The following is a 23325-nucleotide window of genomic DNA, read 5'->3' on the forward strand; positions in this document are numbered from 1 at the left end:
TTTAAACTCTATGTCTTGGCTGATTAAGGCATCTATCTCATATATCGTCTTAACCCTAAATAGACTGGCGGACATACACACTGAGGTCCCTCATATCTTGGGTGGTTCCCAGGATCATACACCTCATCGTGCATTCATCATGTCTTGTTTGTCCTGCCCAAATGCATCAATTCACATTTATCCCGATTCAATTCTATTTGCCAATGAACAGCCTATCTGACCAGCCCATCTACATTCTCCTCATTACTTACCATACCATCAATTTTCATTTTCATCTGTAAACCTACTGATCAATCCTCCTATATTCAAGTCTAGATCATTTATAAATACCAAAAAAAACAGCAAAAGCCCAAACACTGTAGGCCCGATGGGCACAGGCTTCCAGTCACAAAGACACCCCTTCAACCCCTTTCAACCATCACCTTCTGCTTCTTGTCACTCAGACAATTTTGGTTTTTATTTTCACTATCAGTCTCCCATGCGGGACCTTATCAAAAACCTTGCTGAAGGGTATGCCAAATGTACTGTCCTCATCTACACATCTGGCCAGCTCTTTGAAAAATTCAATCAAATTGGTCAGACATGGTCTCTCCTCAACAAAACCAGGCTGACTGTTCTTACTTAATTCCGGTCTCTCCGAGTACAGATCAATTCTGTTCCCAGAATTCCACTGTCTGGCTTCTTGATACTTCCAGATCCCCCTCTGTTCTAGGAGAATTCAATTGTAAGCCCATTAACAAGTTCTTCCAGTATCTTTACATTTGGGTTCCCTTCTGACACATGGATGACACTGGAATACAAGGAAAACATTCTCCAGACTATGTCCCCTCCATGTTTGACTGCTTTGGCGTCTTCATGGCATACATTTTCTTGAAGAAAATAATTGTTATTTCTCAACAGCATACTGTATCTCCCATAGCCTCTTCACATTTGAAGAGAAACCCCAAAATTCCAGCGGTAACTCAAAAAGAGAGTCCAAACATAATAACACTCCTCCTATTCTTCCACTTTGTTTCTGGGAACTGAGAATTCTCAGACACATTCAGCAAGAAGGTCAACCACGTCTTGTCATGTACAGATTTTAAAAAGGGCTCAGATAATAAGTCAATAATAGTATCAGATAACAGGGACAGAAAACCATCATACTCCACATGTTCCAATGAGTTACTGGGACATCCATTAAGTTTATTATAATGAAAAAAAAATGCCAAAATCAAACATGAAAAGCAGATCCAACAATGAACAAACAGAAAAAAAATTAGATATCCTTCACTGAATCAATAAGATTCCCATCTCTTTCCTGATTCTGGCAGACTCAATGTATATTTCTTAAACTTTCTAATTCCAACTTTGATGTCCAAAATATTTAAGTTTTCTTTTCATCTTCAGATATCTACTAAGTCTATGAGTTTTGTCTTTGCTTGCTTGATAATTGCTCAATTCTGTGGAATGCTTTAAGAAATTACATAATTTCAGCTGTAACTGAAAATGTTCAATCTGTCCCAAAAAATACCAAGATGGTTTTGCAAAGTAGAAAGTGGCATTTCCTCTGTTAAAATATCCAAAATTTGGTGAATTTACGAGCCCATTGATATGGCTTCCTTACATTGAATACTTCTATTCAATTTTATGCCAATTCCAAGACATTAACATTCAATTTTATTCTGTTTTATCTGCATTTTTTTGAAGAAAATAATTGTTATTTCTCAACAGCATACTGTATCTCCCACAGCCTCATTAATCTTAAAATATGGACTAAGTGTTAGCATACAAAATCAAATGTGTTATTCAAAGTATTTTTAAAATCTTACCTTTGTTGAAGAACTTCAAGTTTTTCATACAGCTTTGGTTTATTTGTTGCTTCAAGGACATTCTTTGTCTGGGCTGTTTCTGACATTAATTCCTTTTTTTAAAATAAAGAAAGAGAGCAGGACTAATTGTCTAGATTGGCTGAAGAGTGAATCAGATCCATGAGTACAGACGTGGCCCCTATAATGATAAACTCTATTCCTTTGCAGGTGTGGTCATGACATACACCTGCCAGGTAAGCAGACAAAAGAGGAGTGTGGGGACACCAGGGGAGAGAGTCGGAGATCAGGTGAAGGAGAGCATGAGCAAAAAGGGAACAGAAAACACGAGTGAGTGAGAGAGACAGAGTTCATGAAAGAAAGAGAGTGGGAAAAAGAACACACGGGAGGAAGAGCATAAGATTGCAACATAAAGAGTTCACAAGAGAAAGAACAGTGAGTGTGTGTGTGTGTGTGAGAGAGAGAGAGAGAGAGAGATGGAGATAAGTGAGAGAAACAGCAAGAGCAAGGGCGAGGGAAAGAAACAAAGATTCATGGAGTCTGAGGGGCTGGGAGTAATACCTTAAAGACATATTGTTTAATTGTTAGGACCTTGACTGAAGGAAGGAATTGTCTTTCTCCAGTTCCACTGCCCCACTGATCACAATATAGATTTAAACATTTTACCCAGTTATCAGTATATCCATGTGTATATACTTTTATTATCTATTTCAGAATACAAATTTGCCAAATTATTTTCTTTAATAAACTACAACTTATTAAAAGACAAAGGCTTAGTTGATAAAGATGCAAAGTTTATACGCACAGTTTAGAAATATGACAGGAAGCATATAAATAATCTAACACACAGCAGTTAAAAGAAAATTTAGACAACTTTCTTTGTTGAAATTAATTCGTTCTTTGGACTTATAGATGACTTGCAGAGTTTCTATGTTTCACATCAGTCCCCTGCAATATATCTTTGCATCATTTTCTTTCTTGAACAGATATCTGATTCCACGTCCCTGTATCACACCATGATCCCAACAACATGGAAATTTCTATCTTTCACCAACATTTGGATTTCATTAATCTGAGTACCAAACACTGTTTGAATGCTTACACCACAAACCCAAACATTGCCCACCCTTGAGTTATCCAATGCCTGGGCTCTCTTAAGGTCAGTGAGCTATTTTGACTAAAACCACTCCCTCACTCCTTTGCTTCCTCTAACCTCACACAGTGTTCAACTGTCCAAGGTACAGCTTATCTCCTGTCAAGTGCAATTATCTTCCACGAGATTAGATTAGATTACTTACAGTGTGGAAACAGGCCCTTCGGCCCAACAAGTCCACACCGCCCCGCTGAAGCACAACCCACCCATACATCTACCCCTTACCTAACACTACGGGCAATTTAGCATGGCCAATTCACCTGACCTGCACATCTTTGGACTGTGGGAGGAAACCGGAGCACCCGGAGGAAACCCACGCAGACACGGGGAGAATGTGCAAACTCCACACAGTCAGTCGCCTGAGGCAGGAATTGAACCCGGGTCTCTGGCGCTGTGAGGCAGTAGTGCTAACCACTGTGCCACCGTGCCGCCCATGAAGAGGATAGTTTAAACCAGGGATTACAGTTACCCTATAACACTACTCTTTTATAGAAAGTTTTAAGATAACATAACAGAATATTTATTGATTATGATGCATCCCTATTAAATATCCATACTGAATAAAATTACTATCTGTCATGCTACCTATTCAGAGTGTAAGCACTTAAAATGCCACTTTAATTGAACATGTTGTTTTTATTTGTTCAATCCAGCCTGATTGGTGACTCATTTTGCACAAAAGGTATCCCGAGATAACTGTTCTGCAGTCACAACTCCAGTCTAATCCCTTGATTTTCAAAAATCAAAAACCCCATGGGAGCTCCCCAATGATTAACGGTCAGGAATGTGAGAGCAAAAAATGCCCCGAACATGATTCCAGGCCCCGAAAGGGAAAGCCTGCTCCTGAGTGTTCCTTTGCTTACTTGCCGCTTTGGAAGGTAGAATGGCGCAGGATTGGAGAACATATTCCTGCCAAAGTTGTACCCATTTCCAAAACAGAAACATTTCATTATTAAATGATGCCATATGCTGCCTGTACTCATACAGGGGATAGAAACATTAATCCCATTCTCCCCGATGTTAAGACACACATGTTGTCAGGGGTGCTGCAAAGGTGTCCAGGCTGAGATGTTTAGAAGCAGCAATTATACAATAAATAATATTGTGGCAAAGTATTATTCTCCGGGCCTCTGGTCCAGCGAATTCTGGTTCAAGTCCCAGTAGCCACATAGGTGTGTCACAACATGTCTGAAGAGACAGATTAAAAGAAATAAATCGAAACTTCATGGCACAAGGAAATTCTGTTAATAAACATAATAAGCCTTCTACACCTTCAGTAATGGCTATACCAACATCTAACAGTGGGCTTCAAACCAAAGGCAGGAATTTAATGTCAACTGATGAGAAATATTTCAATTAGGCTGATCAGAACAAATTCATCTGGGTCAACAATCAGAGAGTTTGAAATCTCACACCATTAGTCTTATTGGTAGTAAGGAAAATCCTACCCATCCATCACCTTTCCCATCTATCTACTCCATCTTCCTCACTTTCACCCTCACCTTCATCTACCTATCGCAATCCCAGCTATCTTACCTCAGCCTCAACCCCCCTCCCATTTATATCTCAGCCCCTTGGCCCACAAGCCCCATTCCTGATGAAGAACTTATGCCAAAACATTGACTCTCTTGCCCCTCGGATGCTGCCTAATCGGCTGTGTTTTTCCAGCATCACGCTCTTCGGCTCAGAATTTTAATTAACCTATAACCAAAATCAAAACTAAAACAAAATACATTAATAATTCAACCTTAAAGTCTGAATCTATTCCATCAAATCGTTTGGCATCTTCAGGAAGTTGGTTTCGAATGTCATCAGATCCAATGAAAATACTCTCAAGATGAGACCATGTGCGTTGGACCTCCATCCAGATAAAGATGACAGAGTCTGCCACTGTCAGCTTTTTTTGCCAGGCTGAGACCTGTTCAATAAAGTACTCCACATATTTGCTTTGCAGTATAACTTGTAATTGCACCTGTAAAGACAGAAGTGAGACAAAGGGGAATTCTTCTCATCAACTATTTACACTAGGAGGAAAAGAGGAAAAACAGCTCACTATCAGAAGATAGCTCCTTAGACTTGAGAAAATAGAAAGAAACTGCAAATGCTATTTGTACAGGAGCTGTGAAGCTTGATTTCACATATATAGTGCCATCATATATTCTATTGTTCACCCACTTCTTCTAAAGATTTGATTCTTCCAAGCATTCCAGAAAACGCAGAGAATCACAGAATAATTTGGCAAAGAAAAAGCTATTTAACCCACCATGTCTGTGTCAACTCTTCTGTCCTTTCCCAGTCTTTCTGCAAGTTTTAGTTCTTTTTAAAGTATTTACCAATGCCCAATTAAATGCTTTTATTTAATCTGTACCTATCATCTATCAGGCATTCCAAATACTGACCACTTGTCGCATAAGTACTTCACGTAAAAAGTACATTTTCCTCATTTGCTTTGATCTGTAAGTGTCATGCGCTGAGTTAGAGTGAAAAGCTTTGTCTTATGTGCTTTACAGACAGTTTGTATTGTGCAACTGCATCAGGTAACAGAAGAGAGAAGGGTACAGTGTTACAGCAGCCAAGAAGGTGCAGCGAGTGATCACCATGAACCAATTAAGAGGCCCATTCAAAAGTCCGATAACAGCAGGGAAGAAGCTGTTCTCTACTGATTCTGTAAATCACCTAAAACATGTGCTCTCTGGTTGCTAACTATTACAAACATCGTCTATTTGTCATACCTAAACTGTTGGTGACTTTAAACATTTCTAACATCTCTGAACCTTATCTGTTCTAAGAAGGACACCCCAGCCCTCCAGTTTACGTAGAGAAATGCAATTTGTCATTCCTTGAACCATTCTTCTTTGACCTTTGCAAAGCCTTCCTCCATTCTTATTGTGTGGATCATAGATTGGACACCATATTCCAGCTCAGCACAGCTAGAGTTTCCTGTAGGCTTGGTATGTTTTTTATACTCCATGTCTCTATTTATGAAGCCCTGTATCCCATAAGATTTATTTGTTTTGACATTATCTGCGATTTGTACATAAATATACAAGGCCTCTCTCCTCTTGTACCCATTTTAATATCTTGTAATTTAGCTTTTATTGTCTCTCCATATTCTTTGCTAAAACACAAAATGAGGTGGGAGAATGGCCCCTTTCTGGGGACACTTCAGAAGCTGGAAAGACTTGTGAAGTAGGGAGGAAGCTGCCACTTCCTTTGACTTTGTATGATAAGTAATTTTAAAAGAAAATACCTTTGATGGTTTCCAGTAGGTCCCTCAAGGACCAACAGTTAGTGCACCCAAGAATTTACAAACCTGAGTCGAATATGTTCCATTCAGTCCTAATGAAATTCCAAGAGAGGTCTCAAAACAAGTATGAGGCCCTTTATTAACACATGCAAGGTGTCCAAAGCATGTTTTAACCAGCCATCAGTAACATCCGAATACTGCCCAATTCAATGTAAAATTGGAAACTTTTCAGCTGCATTGATAGCACGGAGAAATCAGTTTTATTTCCTCAAGTTATAAACTTCCATAAAATCGGCATTGCATGATCCACTTTCTACCCTGTGAAAGGTCCTGATCACCAATTCTGCTGGTGGGAATTGAGATGCAATCTAATCAGCCACTCATTTTACATCCAAGTTTGGCTTCTTTTGAGCTTTGTTCGAATTTTCTCCATTCTTCTCAATGCTCTAACTGGAACAGGAGTATAATCTTGCCTCAATTCAAAGAAAACAAGAACAAAGATAGTTTTAAAAATCATACTTGGCTGTCATCTAGAATTTCAATAAGCTCTTCATCAAACTTCAACAGGGGTGTTCCCGTTCGATGGTGTTCCTCATATGAAAACTCCATGGTGGTCCATGTGTAGCTGATCTCTGAGAGGACCTGAAAATAAATCATTGGCTAGTCATCCAGGATAGGCTCATAACACCATTACATTTTCTGAAATCAGTTTTCAATATAATCATTTAACTTCAATGCTTTCTAATCTCACATTGTTCACTGAGGCAACCTTCCAATGAAATAAATATTTCATCATTTAGACATGCATAAGCAAATTAATAGGGTTATGACATTTCTTATTATCTCTACAGATGACACTGAGTCCAGCTTCAGTATCACTCAAGTTTATCATATTAAATAACAACATTAAGAAGGACTACAGGACCACAAATAATAAAGGTAGTTAAATAAAAGGAAAACTGCTATTGCATGCATTTTGATGTTATATTCTAATAGAGGTAGACACACTGACATAACAAGTACATACAAGAAACTGCTATTAGATTTCTAGCCTCAAATAAAGTGTCAAGAACAGGTTATGATCATGAAATTGGCCTGAAAATCTTTCTGGATTATGTAAATGGTCAGAAAATAATATTGAGTGTTCACACACATTCAGCAGCAAGAGTGGAGAGATAAACAAGAGTAACCTTTTCAGGCTAATGATCCTTCATCAAAATCAGGGATATGGACAGATGTAACTATCAGGCAGGAGAGGGAAACAACAAATGGCAAGGTCTATAGGCTGGAAGGCAGGAGTAACTTAATTGAAAAATAAAGATAATGAAGGTAAAAAAGGAGAGCAATGGGACAAATAAAAGAACTAAAGCTACGTGGAGGGGTGAAAGCAAAATCACTGCCAACAGCTATTGTCAAAACAAAGGGAAAGAGGCTATGGTTGGAAAACACTGAATTTACTATTGAATCTGAAATGTTGTCAAGTGTCTAACTCGAAATAGGAATGCTGTTTCTTCAGCTTCCGTTGAGCTTCATTGGCACAATGTTGGCTGCTAAAGACAGAAAAGGCAGTATATGAGTGGAGAGGAGAATTGCAAAGTCTGCGGACAATAAGCTGATTGCTTGGCACTATTCTGCAAAGTGACCATTCAATCTGGTCACTCCATGGTAGAGAAGTCCACATTGAGGAGAGTGAACACAGAAATTTAAAAAAAAACACAAGTAAATTGTTACTTTGTCTGAAAAGTGTGTTTGGGACTTTGCATGCTGAGAGGGGAAGAGGAAGAAGCAAGACATTGTTGTCTGCTGCACTTGTATGGGAAGAGGAGTGTTCTATAGAGCAGCTGATGACAGGACCACACTGCAGTGGACAGAATGGCTTCTCTGAAAATGGTAGAGGATGATGATTTGAGTCTTTCAACCAATATTCACCATCTGCCCACTGACTCTCCTCTACAGCAGGGTGACCAAGTGTAGATTGAGTGAGCACTTGCAGAACACCTCTGTTCAGTCTGAAAGAACGAGCCCCACCCTTCAGTTTCCTGCCATTTTTAACTTGCTGTTCTCCTCACATGCTTAAGTTCTAGTCTTCTTATATTGCTTAAATGCAGCTCAATGCAAGCTGGGGGAACAGCACATCTCAGTCCGACTGTGCACTTGACAGGCTTCTGGGCTTAACATAGCCTTCAATAATCATGAAGATCACAATCTCGGTTCCTTTGCTCTTTTGGACCCCAGCTGTTATTGGTGAGCATGCTTTGACATTTATAGCTCCACTAAACACACCTTCTGCTCTTTTGCCTGCCACAGTACTCTCTCTTTTTTCCTGATGATAATATGGGAGGGCAGATCTCAGTAGGTTCCCTCCATCTTGCTGCCAGGTTCCTCATGAGGCACTGAGTCTTTTCAGCATGAGATTTCCCATGCATGGTGAACAGTAACAGCATCAGTGAGAGGGAACCCTTATATGGCAGTTAATGATGACTTCAGAGTCTCAGCTGGCAGCTGAGTGAGAATGCTATCCAAGAACCTTCCTGACACAAGCGTAACTCTTGTGGAGGTGGAAAGGTGACAAGGTCCACACCCAAATTATTCCTGCCAAAGTAAATGCCCCCAAGCACTAAACACATCATGGGCAGGACACAAGACTCGCCCTTTATTCCTGTTTCCATTTCCATAGCTGCTACCAGAACTGGCACGTTTTCACCACTTTATTTTTTCATGTTTTCCGTAATCACAGAAACACAGTTTAATTGAACTTTCTGTTCTCCAAACCAGGACTACTAAAATCAGAATTGGTAATGTCAAAAACCTTCTCAATTCCCAACTCTTTTACAGCTTTGTCCACAATGTTCCGGACTTCATCTTCAACTCTATGTAGTTTCAGAGCTAACAGATCAGCCAGAATTGTGTCATCACTCATTATAAACTTAACCTGAAAAAAAAGAGGTAAAATAAACAAATAAATCATTTAGTACAAATACACATGACAGTTTTTTTCTTATTTATTCCTAGGGATTTTGCTGAGGCAATGTTACTGATGCATAGCAAATTGGCCTATAATATCTTCTCACTGTTTCCGGTCTATACTCCCAGAACTGTCTGATCAGAGATACCAATATGCATTTGTAAAAGGCAAGTAGTCTTGAACAAAGCTAGCTGTTCTTTTCAAAGAGTGAGCAAACTTTGTAGATCTTGAAGTGTCCATGGATGTTACTTACACAGGCTTCCAGGAAACGACAGGCCAATTTAACCTCAACTACTATCAGAAGTATTTCTGAGGGACAGAGTTAATCTGCACTTGTCGAGTCAGGGATTAATAAAGAATAGGCAGCACAGTCATGTCTGACCAACTTGATTGAAGTTTTTGAACAGGCAACCAGGTGTTTAGATGAGAGCAACACAGTTGCCATAGTCTACTTGAACTTCAGCAGGCTTTTTGATAAGGTCCTGCATGGCCGACGGATTTCTTTGGGAAGCAAGGAAATTTGGCAAACTGGATACAGAATGGCTGAGTGGCAGGAAGCAGAGGGTGATGGTCAAGGGATGTTTTTGTGACTGGAAACCTGTGCCCAGTGGCATTCTGCAGGAATCAGTGTTGGGGTCCTTTCTGTTTGTTGTATATATAAATTATTTCGAGTTGAATTTAGGAGGATTGATCAATAAGTTCGTGGATGATACAAAAATTGGTGGGGTGGTAAACAGTGGGGAGGATAACCTTAGATCACATTAGAATATAGATGGGTTGGTCAGATAGGCTGATCAGTGACAAATGGAATTTAATCTGAATAAGTGTGACATGGCCGGCGCAACATCAAGGGCTGAAGGGCCCATACTGTGCTGTAATGTTCTATGATAGACTTGGGCCAGACAAACAAAGCAAGGCAATGCATGATGAATAGTAGAACCCTGGGAACCACCAAGTACTAGAATGACCTTGCTATGCATGTCCACCGGTCCCTTAATGCAGCGGGACAGTTAGATAAGATGATTAAGGCATCTGGGATATTTGCAGTTATTAGCCGAGACAGAGTTTATAAGCAGGGAGGTGATGCTGGAACTGTACAAAAAACATTGGCTAGCCACAGCTAGAACACTGTGTTAGAATAATGTGGGATACACATTACTGGAGGGCTGTGATTGCATTGGAGAGGAGATCAGAATAATTAAGTAGTTGTTTATTACCAGCACAAACTCAATGGACTGAAGGGCCTTTTTTCTGTAATATAGACCCCTATAATGCTCAGGTTCACATAACGAAATGCTAAGAAAATTAGAATTCATGGAATCGGAGGCAACTTATTGGTTTGGATAGGGAAATAGTGTAGGACACAACTGATAGAATGGGAATATGAGGCTCCCACTTCAGCAATCTAAAATTAATCTCAGAATTTCACTACATTTATAAATCACTTTGATGATGGAATTGAGGCATAGATCCAAAATTAAGTGGTGCAATAAAGCTGGGAAAAGAAAGGTGCAAAGGGACACTGGTGGATCAAGTGACTGAGCAACAGTACGGCAGACAGAGAAAAAAGACTTCATTACAGAATGTAGATAATTCTAAGAAATCTCTAAGCCGAGTACGCAAATACAAACTAAAATTCAAAAGTCTATTGAAATGGTGGACATTATCTCAATTAGTTGGAATACAAACAGTATAAAGTGATGTAACCATGAGATAAAGCTCTGGCTAGTCCCCATTTGGATGGCTGCCTTTAGTTCTGAACAGCATGGTCAGAATTTTGTGTGCCCAGCCGGAGACCAATTTCTCAGGCCTTGCTGTACTTCAAGGGAGAAGCAGTGACAGGACAAATTTTCCATGATAGTGGCCCTCAATGGGTGGAAGGTGTGTTTATTGAGAGGGTGGTGCTAGAAAAGCACAACAGGTCAGGCAGCATCTAAGGAGCAGGAGAATCGACATTTCAGACATAAACCCTTCATCAGTTGTTTGTTGGCCAAATCATAGCAGCAGTTCTGAAAGGAGACATTAGGCTGAAAGCGTGAGCCCTAGGAAACTGATGATGGCAGCCATTGTTGTGAGAGGGAGAAGCGAGGAGCAGGAAACTCATAGGCCGCACATCTGTGGCAAGGCAGCTCTAAGCTTCAGTGACGGGCAGCATGGCTCAGTGGTTAGCACTGCTACCTCACGGGGTCAGGGACTAGGTCTGATTCCAGCTTTGACTGACTGGCTGTATGGACCTCGCACATTTTCTCTGTATTTGTGTGGGTTTCAGCTAGGTGCTCTGGTTTCCTCCCACAGTCCAAAGATGTGCAGGTTAGGTGGATCAGCTATGCTAAATTGCCCATAGTGTCTAGGGTTATGCAGACTAGGTCGGTCAGCCATTGTTAATGTGAGGTTATGGTGATAGGGTGGTGGTGGTGGAGGATGTGGTTGGCTCTGAGTGGGATGCTTTTCAGTGGGACGGTACAGACTCGGAGGACCAAGTGGCTTCTTTCTGCACAATGGGGATTCTATTTTATGAGGCTGCCTCTGACATAATGCTCTCAGTGGTGAGACACAAATGAGGGAACTTGTTTCCAGAAAGTGACAGGAGAAAGATACCCAGCCAGATAAACCATGTTAGCCAAGTTTTCTAGGGTATGGGAAGGCAGGTAAGTCAAGAATTGCCAGATCCATTAGGCAAATATATTTACAGCACTGTTTGTGGACCAGTGTATTTCCCCCAGGCCTGACAAGGAAACGTCTTCAGAGTGCCCAGCATTGACCAACCATTTTCACATTTCATCTCCTAATCTCTGTAGTCTGTTCATCAGGGTGTCTGTCTGTTGAGAAGTAAACCGATAGGGAAAAATTAAAATATGTCCAGCTATTCACTTTGTTAGAACCTTCAGGCAACCCTTGTTTTTTTTGTTTAGAAATCCCAGAGTTCTTTCCACATTGCCAAGTATTTGGATCTATGTTCCTGAAATATTTTTTCACTATCCTTAGTCTCTCTAAAATTTGAAGTATTGTTTAGGTTTAGTCCATTGTACAATGAATCTGGATATATAGAACACAATATTAATTAGAAGAAAATTGCTTCCCAGCTAAATTAATGAAAAAGAATCTCTAAATATTATAGTAATATATGTTGGACCGACCCCTGTGGAATTCATCAGCTGGTACCAGTGTCTGTCTCTGATAGCTGGGTTTTGTAATTCTGTCACTGCTCGTAGTGACGTGAGCAGGTTCTTCACACTGGAGTCCAAACTGACAAATGCATCCCAAGCACGCACTTCTTTGTCAAGCATTCTGATGTCCTACACAAAGTATAAAGCAACATGAAATAAGAATTTTGAAATGCAACATGAAATAAGAATTTTGACTTAAAGCAACAGATGATTTGCATCATGCACCATTGACCAAAACAAAAAAGACTTCACTGATGTTTCAGAGCAATGTAAAAAGTTGCAGTACACATGAAGTAAATGTGTAAATGCAACAATAAAATTGATGGCCTGGTAAAATGCAAATTTCAGAGAGAATTTGATTTACCCCCAAAAGTACATACATAAACTCATTGATCTCATTGATCAGTGATAGAGATATAACTCTACGGGTGCCAAGTTTTAATCTGTGTTCCCTTTGATCATGGCTAGCAATTAACAGTATGTGAGCTGTGGCATGAATATTCACTCTGATGCCAATGCATTTTCTATAATATTCTGTCTTATCGAAAAATACAGCTACTGCAGTGTGAAAACATTTAGCCACATTTCTCCCTCTGGTAAGGGATTTCATTCATAGCTTGAGAAAGTCAGGGTCTTAGGCCAATGTTCCACAATGCACAGAACATTACATGCAGTGAATAAATATTTGATCTATTACAAGTGAGCAAACCTTTATCAAATATGTCCATCATCAAATTTCAAATCATCACATGTTTTGTACTTTCATGTCCCACCACATAAAATAAGCTAATGTTTTCTGCCAAAAACCAACAAAACACCATGAGGAAAACACAATTGAAAACTTCTGCGCTCAAAAAAATCTATGTCTGTTCTGGCAGGTTCTGACTGTAAATACCAAAATGGCCAAAAAGATAACGAAGGCCCAGATACGTTTTGAGCCAGGAATGGGTTTATTGGGGTACTGCATCTACTCTGCTCAACCATGTGACAAATGCAAATACTGTGAACAGGATTGCATTTGCAAATTATAAACGTGATCACAAGAAATGTATTTGTTTACAATGTTACTACATAAAGAAATTTAGATGAAATCACATGTCCAGAAGAGCTCCACACATTGCTGCAGTGTGAGGTTTTTGGTTTTCACCCTGCCCTCTGATTGACACTGTTGTTTCAATATACTAATTTGAAGCAATGCAGTAATTACCGTGCTGTGAGAAACTTTGTCTGAATCGGACGAGGAAGAATAGAGAAAGAAGTTCAAAAGACCCACTTTGAAACTGCCTGACCTCCCCAAATGATGCAAAATGTAACAGAAATTGTAAAAGGTCAATCAGAAAACAGGCAAACAACCTATATGAACATAAGAACTCCAAAATCCCACAGCAGTTCACCTGTTCTCCTGCCAATGTTGTGGAAGAGGATTTATTAGGTAAATATAAAATAATTCTCTAGTTTAAACTTAGCAATTGATTCCAATATTTTGTCAAGTACTGAATTAAGTTTAACAGATTACAACTGTTTGAGTGTGCTTTGTATTCTGAATTCTGGGAATAGGTGCGAAATTCACTTGGTTCCAAAACACTAAATTCTTCAAAAACTAATAATAATGAAGTAATTAATAAATGCTTCCATCAGGAACTATTCGTTTGTTTTGAGTTTTTTTATCCTATCTACATCTCACTTGTATCAAATCATCAATCATACAAGACCGTCACTGCCTAGGCAAGTTTCTGAAGTCTTCTTTATGACACCAGCAGAACCTCAACAGAAACACAGGAAATGGAGAATTTGCCAATCCGCCACCATAATTTTGGCAGGAGGCAGGTGGACTAACTTGTGTCTGATTGTTTCTTGTTCAGTTCTACCACGGTTTGTTCCCCTATCATTATAAGTCAAATAGGCCCTTAGATCCAGTCAAGGAAAAAGCAATGATGGCAACATCCCTCAACCCAGTAACGCCACATACCCCAAATAATAGTGGTGGATTCTGTAAAATGAGTTGGACAAAAGACATAACAGATGGTACAATGCAAACAGAATTTGCCACAGACAAATATGAAGTACTGTCCATAGTAAGATGGAAATGGTTACATAAATATTGCACACACAATCATGAAAACTTGAAGATGTAATAATATATAGAGGAATCTTTGCTCAGATGATATCAACATGTCCAATTACCGAAGAACTAAAAAGTGAACAATATTAACAATTACAGAGGAACCTCGATTATCCGAATATCAATCATCCAAATTTCAGATTATCTGAAGATGCTGAGAGAAACATTACATCAAAGAGGTGTTTCCAACACTGATCACAGCTTTTGTTTACAATGATTAAAAATGAAGTCGGCTTACTGAAATGCTGCTGAGAACAGTCCTAGACATCGATGGGAGCCTAGGCACCGTCTCCAAATGACTGACCTCCCACTCTTTCTCTCTCTCTCTCCTCACACTTTCCCTGGAGATCTACACAGGGATGTACCCTACATCCCCCCTTCCTCAGATAATTTCTCCAACATTGTCCTGTACAGGGCAAAGGTAGAACCTGTCAAAAGATTGCAGTAAAATGTTGCGTGCGTGCGCATGTATGCTATTTTGAGACTCACACCCCAAAGGCAGCAGCAGTCTTACTGTTCGTGTCCAGTCTGGCTGCCCCGGAGAGTGGGTGGGGGTCATGAGGGTTGGAGGTGGATTGGGGGGGGGTTCACAGGGATGGGACGCATGGGGGGTTATGCTGGACGGCTGCGTTGAACAGGGTGCGGGAGCGCAGATGGGGGTTGGAGGGGAGTTGGATGGTAGGTGGCAGTGGGGTCGGACAGGTTTGGGGAACAGACAGGGCGTGGGGCAAGCAGGGACTTGCGCACGGTGTGCTGCTGCCTAGTCTCCTGAATGGGGAGCAGACTTAGCTAGTGCTTGCTGTGTCAATCCGATTGAACCGATGGGGTGGGGTGGGGGTTGGGGTGGGGGGAGGGAGGGGTTGATTTCAGCAATGCTGCAGGTCCCTTACACACAAGTGTGTCTCTGCTCAGAAACAAACCCTGAGACAAAGAGAGGGAGCAAGGCGGGCAGAGCGAGAAGAAAGGCAACTTCAGAAACCTCCAAGCGCCAAAGGAGAGGCATTGAATCAATTAACCGAATAATCAATAAACCGAATAATCAATTATCTGAACAAAATAGTGCCCGCCCATCTCATTTAGATAATCGAGGTTCCTCTGTATACAGTTTAAACAATGGAGTACCAACAATCAATACCATGTCTAAAGCAGGTAATACTCTGGTAAAACCATATCTTTACAAGCAACTCTGGTTTGAAGATGTAGAGGAGATACTCAAACAATGCACACGGGTCGAGCAGACCGATAAGACAGCCTAATAATTTAGCTTTTTATGTTCTGTTAAGGAAATACTGGTGAAAGAAAATGGGTTTTCACAAATTCACAAAATTGTTCCAGCACAAGAAGAGGCCTTTTTGCCTCTTTAATAACGCTCCAAATGAGCCATTCATTTAGCACCATTCTCCCAGCTTCTCCCAACAACATTGCACCATCCTCTTTTTCGGAAAATAGCCTGATTCTCTTCTAAGAGCTTTAAGTGAACACTGACTCCACAACATTTCCAGGTAGTAAATTCCAGACCTTGACCATTGTGTGCAAAAAAGATTTTCCTCATGTTGTTTTTGCTTTTACCAATTACTTGAAATCTGTGCCTTCCCATTCTCAATCCTTTCATGATTGGGAACAGCTTCTTCCCAGCTACTCTGTTTAGATTACTTGCAATTTTCAATATCTCAATTAAATATCCTCTCAGCTTTCTTTTCCCCAAGATCCAATTTCTTTAATCTATTTTCATAATGAAGATGCTCATCCCTGGGACTGTTCTTATGAATCTTTTCTGTATTTCGTCCAATGCCTTTACACGAGTTCAAAACTGTGGCACCCAGAACTGAAGCCTGAGACCAAACTAGTATTCAATGCAAGCTCAACATGTCCTTCTTGTTCCTGCATTCTATTTTCCTATTAATAAAGCCTCGGACATTTTATGTTTTATTAACCTTTGAGCCTGTCATTCACTTGGACCAAAGAAAAATAGTTCAACAAAATTTATCACTAAGGTTTGAAAAATGTCCAAAGTAAATGAACTTGATTAATATTCCAGTTCACACTGCTTAACATTCTAGTACATGAGAATGCAAGATTTAAGATGTTGACAAATTATCTACAAAACAAAGAGAAGATAACATTATAGAACAAGCTGACTTGCCTTTGAAAATCTTCTTAGCTCCACATCCATTCGCTCCACGTTGATTTGTCTCCACTGTGTCTTGGTCCAGTCGTAAATGCTTGTCTGTTAAACAGGAAAACATACAAATTCCAACAGTAGTGTTTCAGATTATGAAAATATTTTTACTGATTATCAATTGAAATGGTTTCTTCGTAAAATTTATGACAAAAAAATTAAATAGATGGGGGTTCAACAGATTACCTCCTTCTTCTGACTGTTAAGTTAACATAGAAATTTGGTAATGCAGACGAGCATTTTCGGATCACTGGGAGTCAGCAAGACTGAAAAAATGTCATGGTAGGATGAGGTGCATGGTGGTTGGGAGAGATGGGGGTGCAGGTAGTAAACGTCTGCTCTTTACATTTCCTATTTTCAACCAGTGGGAAAAATAGTTGTCTGCTTGGAGGCCATTTGAAACCCTTGGGTCAATTAAGGATGGAGCACTATCTCTACATCTGCTGATATTTAACACATCAGGGGAAATGGCCTCCAAGTGGAGACACTGGCGGGTGAAAACTTAGACTTTACAATGCGTTCCAGAAAGACTGGGAATGCTTTATGGACACTCCAGGGGGCAACAAGGTTCCGCACGGTAGACTGCCTAGTAAGGTCAGATCAAATGGAATTCAGAGCCATTTGGATACAAAATTGGCCAGAAGGTAAGAGACAGCCGGTGGTGGTGGAGGATTGTTTTTCGGACTGGAGGTCTGTGACCAGCAGTGTACCACAGTAATCCGTGCTTGGTCCACTGCTTTTTGTCATTTATGTAAATTATTTGGATGTGAATATAGAAGGAATGGTTCGTAAGTTTGCAGACGACACCAAAATTGGTGGTGGCGTGGACAGCAAAGCAAGTTGTCTCAGAGTACAATCGGCATGTGATCAAATGGGCCAAAAAGTGGCAGATGAAAATTTAATTTCGTTAAACATAAGGTATGGCATTTTGGTAAGGCAAATCAGGAAAGACCTATACAGTTAATGGTAGGGAATGTTGCTGAACAAAAAGACCTATGAATGCTGGCGCATAGATCCTTGAAAGTGGAGTCGTAGGTCGACAGAGTGGTGAAGATGACATTTGGTACACTTGTCTGTATTGGTCAGAACACTGACTTTAGGAGTTGTGATGTCATATTGCAGCTGAACAGGACATTGGTTAGGGCAATTTTGGAAGACCGCATTCAATTCTGCCCTCCTTGTTGTAGGAAAAATGCTGCTAAACTTGAGAAGGTGCAGAAAAGATTTACAATGACGTTGCCAGAATTGGAGGTTCTGAGCTATAGGGAGAGGCTGAATAGACCGTAGCTATAGAGGTTTTGCAAAGATTTGTAGCTTGGGTTGTGGATGAGGTTGTGGATTAGTTCACTGAGCCAGTGTGTTCTTCTGCAGATGTTCTGTTACCTTGCTAAGGCTATTTTCCTGGAGCATCGGAGGCTATGAGGTGATCTTGTAAAGGTTTATAAAATTCATAACAGGCATGGATAGGATGAATAGCCAATACTCTTTCTCCCAGAGTAGGGGAGCCCAAAATTAGAGGGCATATGTGTAAGGTGAGTAGGGAATAATATAAAATGGACCTAAGGGGAAACTTGTTCATGCAGAAAGTGTGTGTGTATGGAATGAGCTGCCAGAAATGGTAGAGGCTGCTACAATTACATTTAAAAGACATTTGGATAGATACATGAATAGGAAGGGTTTAGAAAGATATAGACCAAATGCTGGCAAATGGGACTACATTAACTTAGGATATCTGGTTGGCAGGGAAGAGTTGGACTGAAGGGTCTGTTTCCATGCTGTACAGTTCTATGACTCTAGAACAACATCACTAGTACGAAGCAATTCCTAAATGCCCCCCAACAAATGATTGCTAGGGCGTGACTGAAAGGTTCCCCTTTTACTAAGGTGCTTCCCCATGCAGCTGAACCTCATTAATGGCCTCCGCTAATAATGTGCTGCTAAGGCAACTGATCTGATGGCACTCTGAGCCAACCACTATTGCAGTCAGACCAACAACCTTGATGTGATGACAACCCCAGTAGCAGTAATTTACTCGGTAACCACTCAGCAAAATGCAGCCAAAGTCCCAAAGCCTGCCAAAAGGAGTGGTGTCACTTTCTACCCTTATCCCTGACAATGAAACATCTGTCCTGTGAGAAAGTTAGGTACAAGTCAGAGTCTGGATGAAAGCTTTTCTACAGCAATTTACTTAGCCTGTAGATATTTGTTTGTCCCTTCCCTAGAGTCACCTTTGAGTAAACAGGCGGTAAAAATGACCAATGTCAAGCTGGAATGTCTGGTTATTAAGAGGTTTCAAAAAAGCTGACTGCAGCAGTTCAGGAAGGTGACTGACCACCACTAAAGGGTAATTACGAATGCGCAACAAATGCCAATGACCATCCCACCACCCCCTACATTGCATGGAAGCATGAAGAATTCCAGATTTCACCCACACATCAGAAACACAAGCTGTCATAGCAACAGAGTCATTATCCTTCAATTGAAATATTACAAGGTGATAGCATATTTCATTTCATGCCACAAGTAAGATCATCCCAGCTACTCTTTCCCCGAGTAAAATCCACCCCGTTATATAATCTCACAGTAGCATTAATTACAGCTCATTTAAACAAGTCATCACTTTGAAAACAAAAACAGAAGTTGCTGGAAAAGCTCAGCAGGTCTGGCAGCATCTGTGCAGAGAAATCAAAGTTAATGTTTCGGGTCCGGTGATCCTTCCTCAGAACTGAGGACTCTTTCGGTTTTTAACATCTTGAAAAGTACCGTTTCCCACTGTAAAGGAAAATAACCCCGACAGAAAGGAATGTATACTTTTAAAAAATGGCAAAACATTTTTTATGATTCAAGAGTAAATAGATGCTTCACCTTCACATATACAATAATATCCCAGAGTTGCTTAAGTAAAACTATATCTTGGCGACATTGTTTTAATTGTTTATACTCCGGAACGGTGACCTCAAACAGGTTGGCTGATTCTTGCATTTGTATCGTCTCTTCCTCTAGGGTAGTGAGCTCCTGGTTAGCCTGAATAGTAGAATTGGAAAGAATTCAGTTCATTCCAAAGTAACTGTTAATTCCACTGATGACAAAACCAATGTTTCACACTGATGAAAGTCAGATGTGATCATTCACAGAGGAGTAGACTTTGCTAATGATAGTGCAGCAATACTATATTTTGTTTAAAGAATGTTTAACAATTCATACTATCAAATAATAGTTAGTTTAATGGCAGTTGTAAAGGCTTTGGGTTTTGCTTTAGTTAAAAGATCAAGAACACAAAGAATGAACATTGCCTAACACTATCAGTTTCAGTTACTGAAAATATGGAAGTCTCTTCCTCAGGAAGGCTGTAGATATTACACAAGTTGACATTTGAAGACTGAGATTTATAACCTCCTGTGCCAGAAGTTTGTTTTAATTATTAGAATAATTATTATAATCTACAAGTGAAATAATAATTGTGAATGTTACTTCCAAAGTGAAAATGCAAGCCAGTTAAATACACTTCAAACAGAAATAAAATCCTATTAGTTGGCACTGTTTTCTACAACTAGCCAGACATAAGGGGTTAGAGAAAACAACCATTTAACTTCTCATGCAGTTTCATAATGCAGCATTTTATTGAGCAGTGGGCAGATGACCATCTAATCGCACGTCGTACAAACCCACTACCCGTTTGTGGGGGGAATATTGAGGAAGTTAGAGATCTTAATTTGCATGGCTACAGATTCCTGAAGGCGGAAGGGCAGTTAAATAAGGCATATGTCAAAGCAGGCATACGGCAATGCTTTCCTTCATTGGTTGAGATATTGAATACAAGAGCAGAAATGTAATGCTGGAACTATATAAGACAATGGTTTGACCATAGCTGAAGTTGTGTACAGTTCTTGTCACCACATTACAGGAAGGACGTCATTGCTATAGACAGAAAGATTTACAAGTGTTTTGGCAGGATTTGTGAATTGCAGCTACAAGAATAGTGACTCAGTGGTTAGCACTGCTGCCTCACAGCACCAGGGTCCCAGGTTCGATTTTGACCTCGGGTGACTGTCTGTGTGGAGTTTGCAAATTCTCCCATGTCTGCGTGGGTTTCCACCGGGTACTCTGGTTTCCTTCCACAGTCCAAAGATGTGCAGGCCAGGTGAATTGACCATGCTAAATTGCCTGCAGTGTTAGGTGCATTAGGAAATGGGACTGGGTGGGTTACTCTTCGGAGGGTCGGTGTGGACTTGTTGGGCCAAAGGGCCTGTTTCCACACTATAGGGAATCTAATCTAATCTAAATACATTGGATGGATAGGGTTGTTTTCCTTTCAAAATAGTAGGCTGAGGAAGTGACTTAATTAACCTATATAAAATAATGAGTGATTTAAATAGAACTGACAGGGAAGAGATGTTTCTCCTAGCAGGGTGATTAATTACCAGAAAACACAGATTTAAAGTGATTGGTACAAGGATCAGAAAAGCCTTGAGAAAGAGCCTTTTCATCCTGATATTGATGGGCATCTGAAATTCACTAGGTGAAAGGGAGGACTGCAGATGCTGGAGATTAGAGTTGAGGGTGTGGTGCTGGAAAAGCACAGCATGTCAGGCAGCATCCAAGGACTGGGAAAATTGATATTTTGGGCAAAAGCTCTTCATCGGGAAGGAATTCACTGCCCAGATTGATGGTTGAGGTGGAAACCCTCAAATCATTTTTAATAACTGGATCTGCACTTGAAGCAAGGTTACAGACTGGATGCTGGTGAATGGGATTAGAATGAACAGGTAGTTTCTTCTACAGTGCAGACATGATAGTCTGATTGGCCTCTTTCTGTATTTTAACCTTTGTATGTTTCTACACCAAAGGACCTTGTAGCATTAAAGAACCACAGTACTCAGCTCTTTGCATCTGCTGCTGGATTACACAATCATCTTGAGAAAAAGTTAATCCAGGGAGCAAACCTTTCCAATTTCACTGACATATATTGATAAATCTTGGTCAGATTCAGCCCAATGTACCATTTTTGTCAAATTTCATGGACGGTTTCTTTCTGCAAGGCTCGATGAATTTTTCAGTGTTATCATCCCAAACTCGCCTCATTAACTGACAATCATTCCCCTATGATGCCACTCTCTTCCAATTCCAGCCCAATTCTCCCATTTGCCAACACCACTGGTACTTGTCACTTACAGGATATCACAACATATGCCAGGAAAACTAAAAAAGTTGAAGGTCCACAAGCTATCGGGAGAATTACTCACTGCTTTTTGTCATTTGCCTGGAAAACAAAAACACACTCTATCCACATACTGGGTCCAGCATTCAACAACAAGATCAAACGAGTCAAGTTTCTTGAATAACAGCATAATGTCAGAAATGTTTACCCAACTCAAAGACGACTAATTTCTTTAGGAGCGTTTTTTTTCTCTTGTCACCACTGAAATGACTCCAGAGAGGCTAGTATGCCATCCCCAAGTCATCCTTTATTTACAGGGGTATAAATACTTAATACTGTGCAGCTTCCTCATTGCTGGCTCTCAGACTGAACAGAATGTCTGACACTCCTGTTTATATCTGTCAGCCAGGGCTCGCTCATTGGCCCAAGTTAACAGCCCCAATCATTCTACGAGGTCCACCTGGTTGGCCTCATTACAATCACTACACGGACAATCCCAGGAATCAGTTTGTTCATCCTCCGCTTCGGCTCCCCCTATGGTAAGTAAATCCTTCCTGAGGTAAGGAGACCAAAACTGCACACAGTACTCTAGATGCTGTTTAACACGAAGATTTCATACAATTGAAGCAACACATTTTTGCTCCAGTATTCAAATCCTCTTAGAATAATTGACAATGATCCATGTGCCTTACTTGTTACACCTGCTTGCTAGATTTCATGGACTTACAAACAAGACATACAGGTCCCACTGGATGTGAACACTTCCCTATTGCTCACATTTAAGAAATATCTGGACAAAACTGTTCCTTTTACTAAAGTGAATAACCACACTTATCCATATTATACTCCATTTGTCATATCTTGTCTCCTCCCTCAGCTTGTCCAAGTTCCCTCAAAGCCTCTTTGGTCCATTGTCACAACTCTCATTCACATATTTTGTGTTATCTGCAAATTTAAAAATATTTCATTTCATACCAACATCCAAATCAATGGTACAGGTTGTGAACCCCTGGGCAAGCCCTTCACCCCTTCCTTCCACACCACATACCCCACTTCCACAGTGATCCTTGCAGGACCCCAATAGGCATAGCCTGCCAACCGGAGAATTACCCATTTACTTCTACACTGTCTTTATTCTGTTCACCAATCCCCAATGTTAACCAGCAACACCTACTCCCCCCATCTCACATACTCTAAAGTTGTTCCTTAACTTTCTGCAAGGAACCTTATTAAAACACTTCTAAAAATCCAAAAAGCACCCCAATCATTGTTTCCCCTTTTGGTCATAGAGTCATACAGCATGGAAACAGACCCTTTGGTCCAACCAGTCCTCAACAAACCTAAACTAGTCCCACCCACCTGCACTTGGCACATATCCCTCCAAACGTTTCCTGTTCATGAACTTATCCAAATGTCTTTTAAATGTTGTGACTGTACCTGCATCAACCATTTCCCCTGGCAGTTCATTTCACACACAAACCATTCTCTGTGTAAAAAAGGTCCCCCTCACGTCATTTCTAAATCTT

General features: G+C 40.3%; 1 protein-coding gene across 1 annotated transcript in view; it reads right to left on the reverse strand.

Moving 5' to 3' along the window:
• Window positions 1–23325, reverse strand: part of LOC140480447 (dynein axonemal heavy chain 11-like) — a 445469-nt gene that overhangs the window by 297662 nt on the left and 124482 nt on the right. Inside the window, exons 21-27 of the mRNA XM_072575322.1 lie at window positions 19507–19665; window positions 16606–16689; window positions 12311–12469; window positions 9018–9140; window positions 6728–6850; window positions 4709–4933; window positions 1812–1903 (exon numbers count right to left, since the gene is read on the reverse strand). Of these exons, the coding sequence (XP_072431423.1) occupies window positions 1812–1903; window positions 4709–4933; window positions 6728–6850; window positions 9018–9140; window positions 12311–12469; window positions 16606–16689; window positions 19507–19665 (965 nt within the window). The remainder of the gene's footprint in view (window positions 1–1811; window positions 1904–4708; window positions 4934–6727; window positions 6851–9017; window positions 9141–12310; window positions 12470–16605; window positions 16690–19506; window positions 19666–23325) is intronic.

This window comes from Chiloscyllium punctatum, chromosome 8 (genome assembly GCF_047496795.1).
Source record: "Chiloscyllium punctatum isolate Juve2018m chromosome 8, sChiPun1.3, whole genome shotgun sequence".
Classification (NCBI taxonomy): domain Eukaryota; kingdom Metazoa; phylum Chordata; class Chondrichthyes; order Orectolobiformes; family Hemiscylliidae; genus Chiloscyllium; species Chiloscyllium punctatum.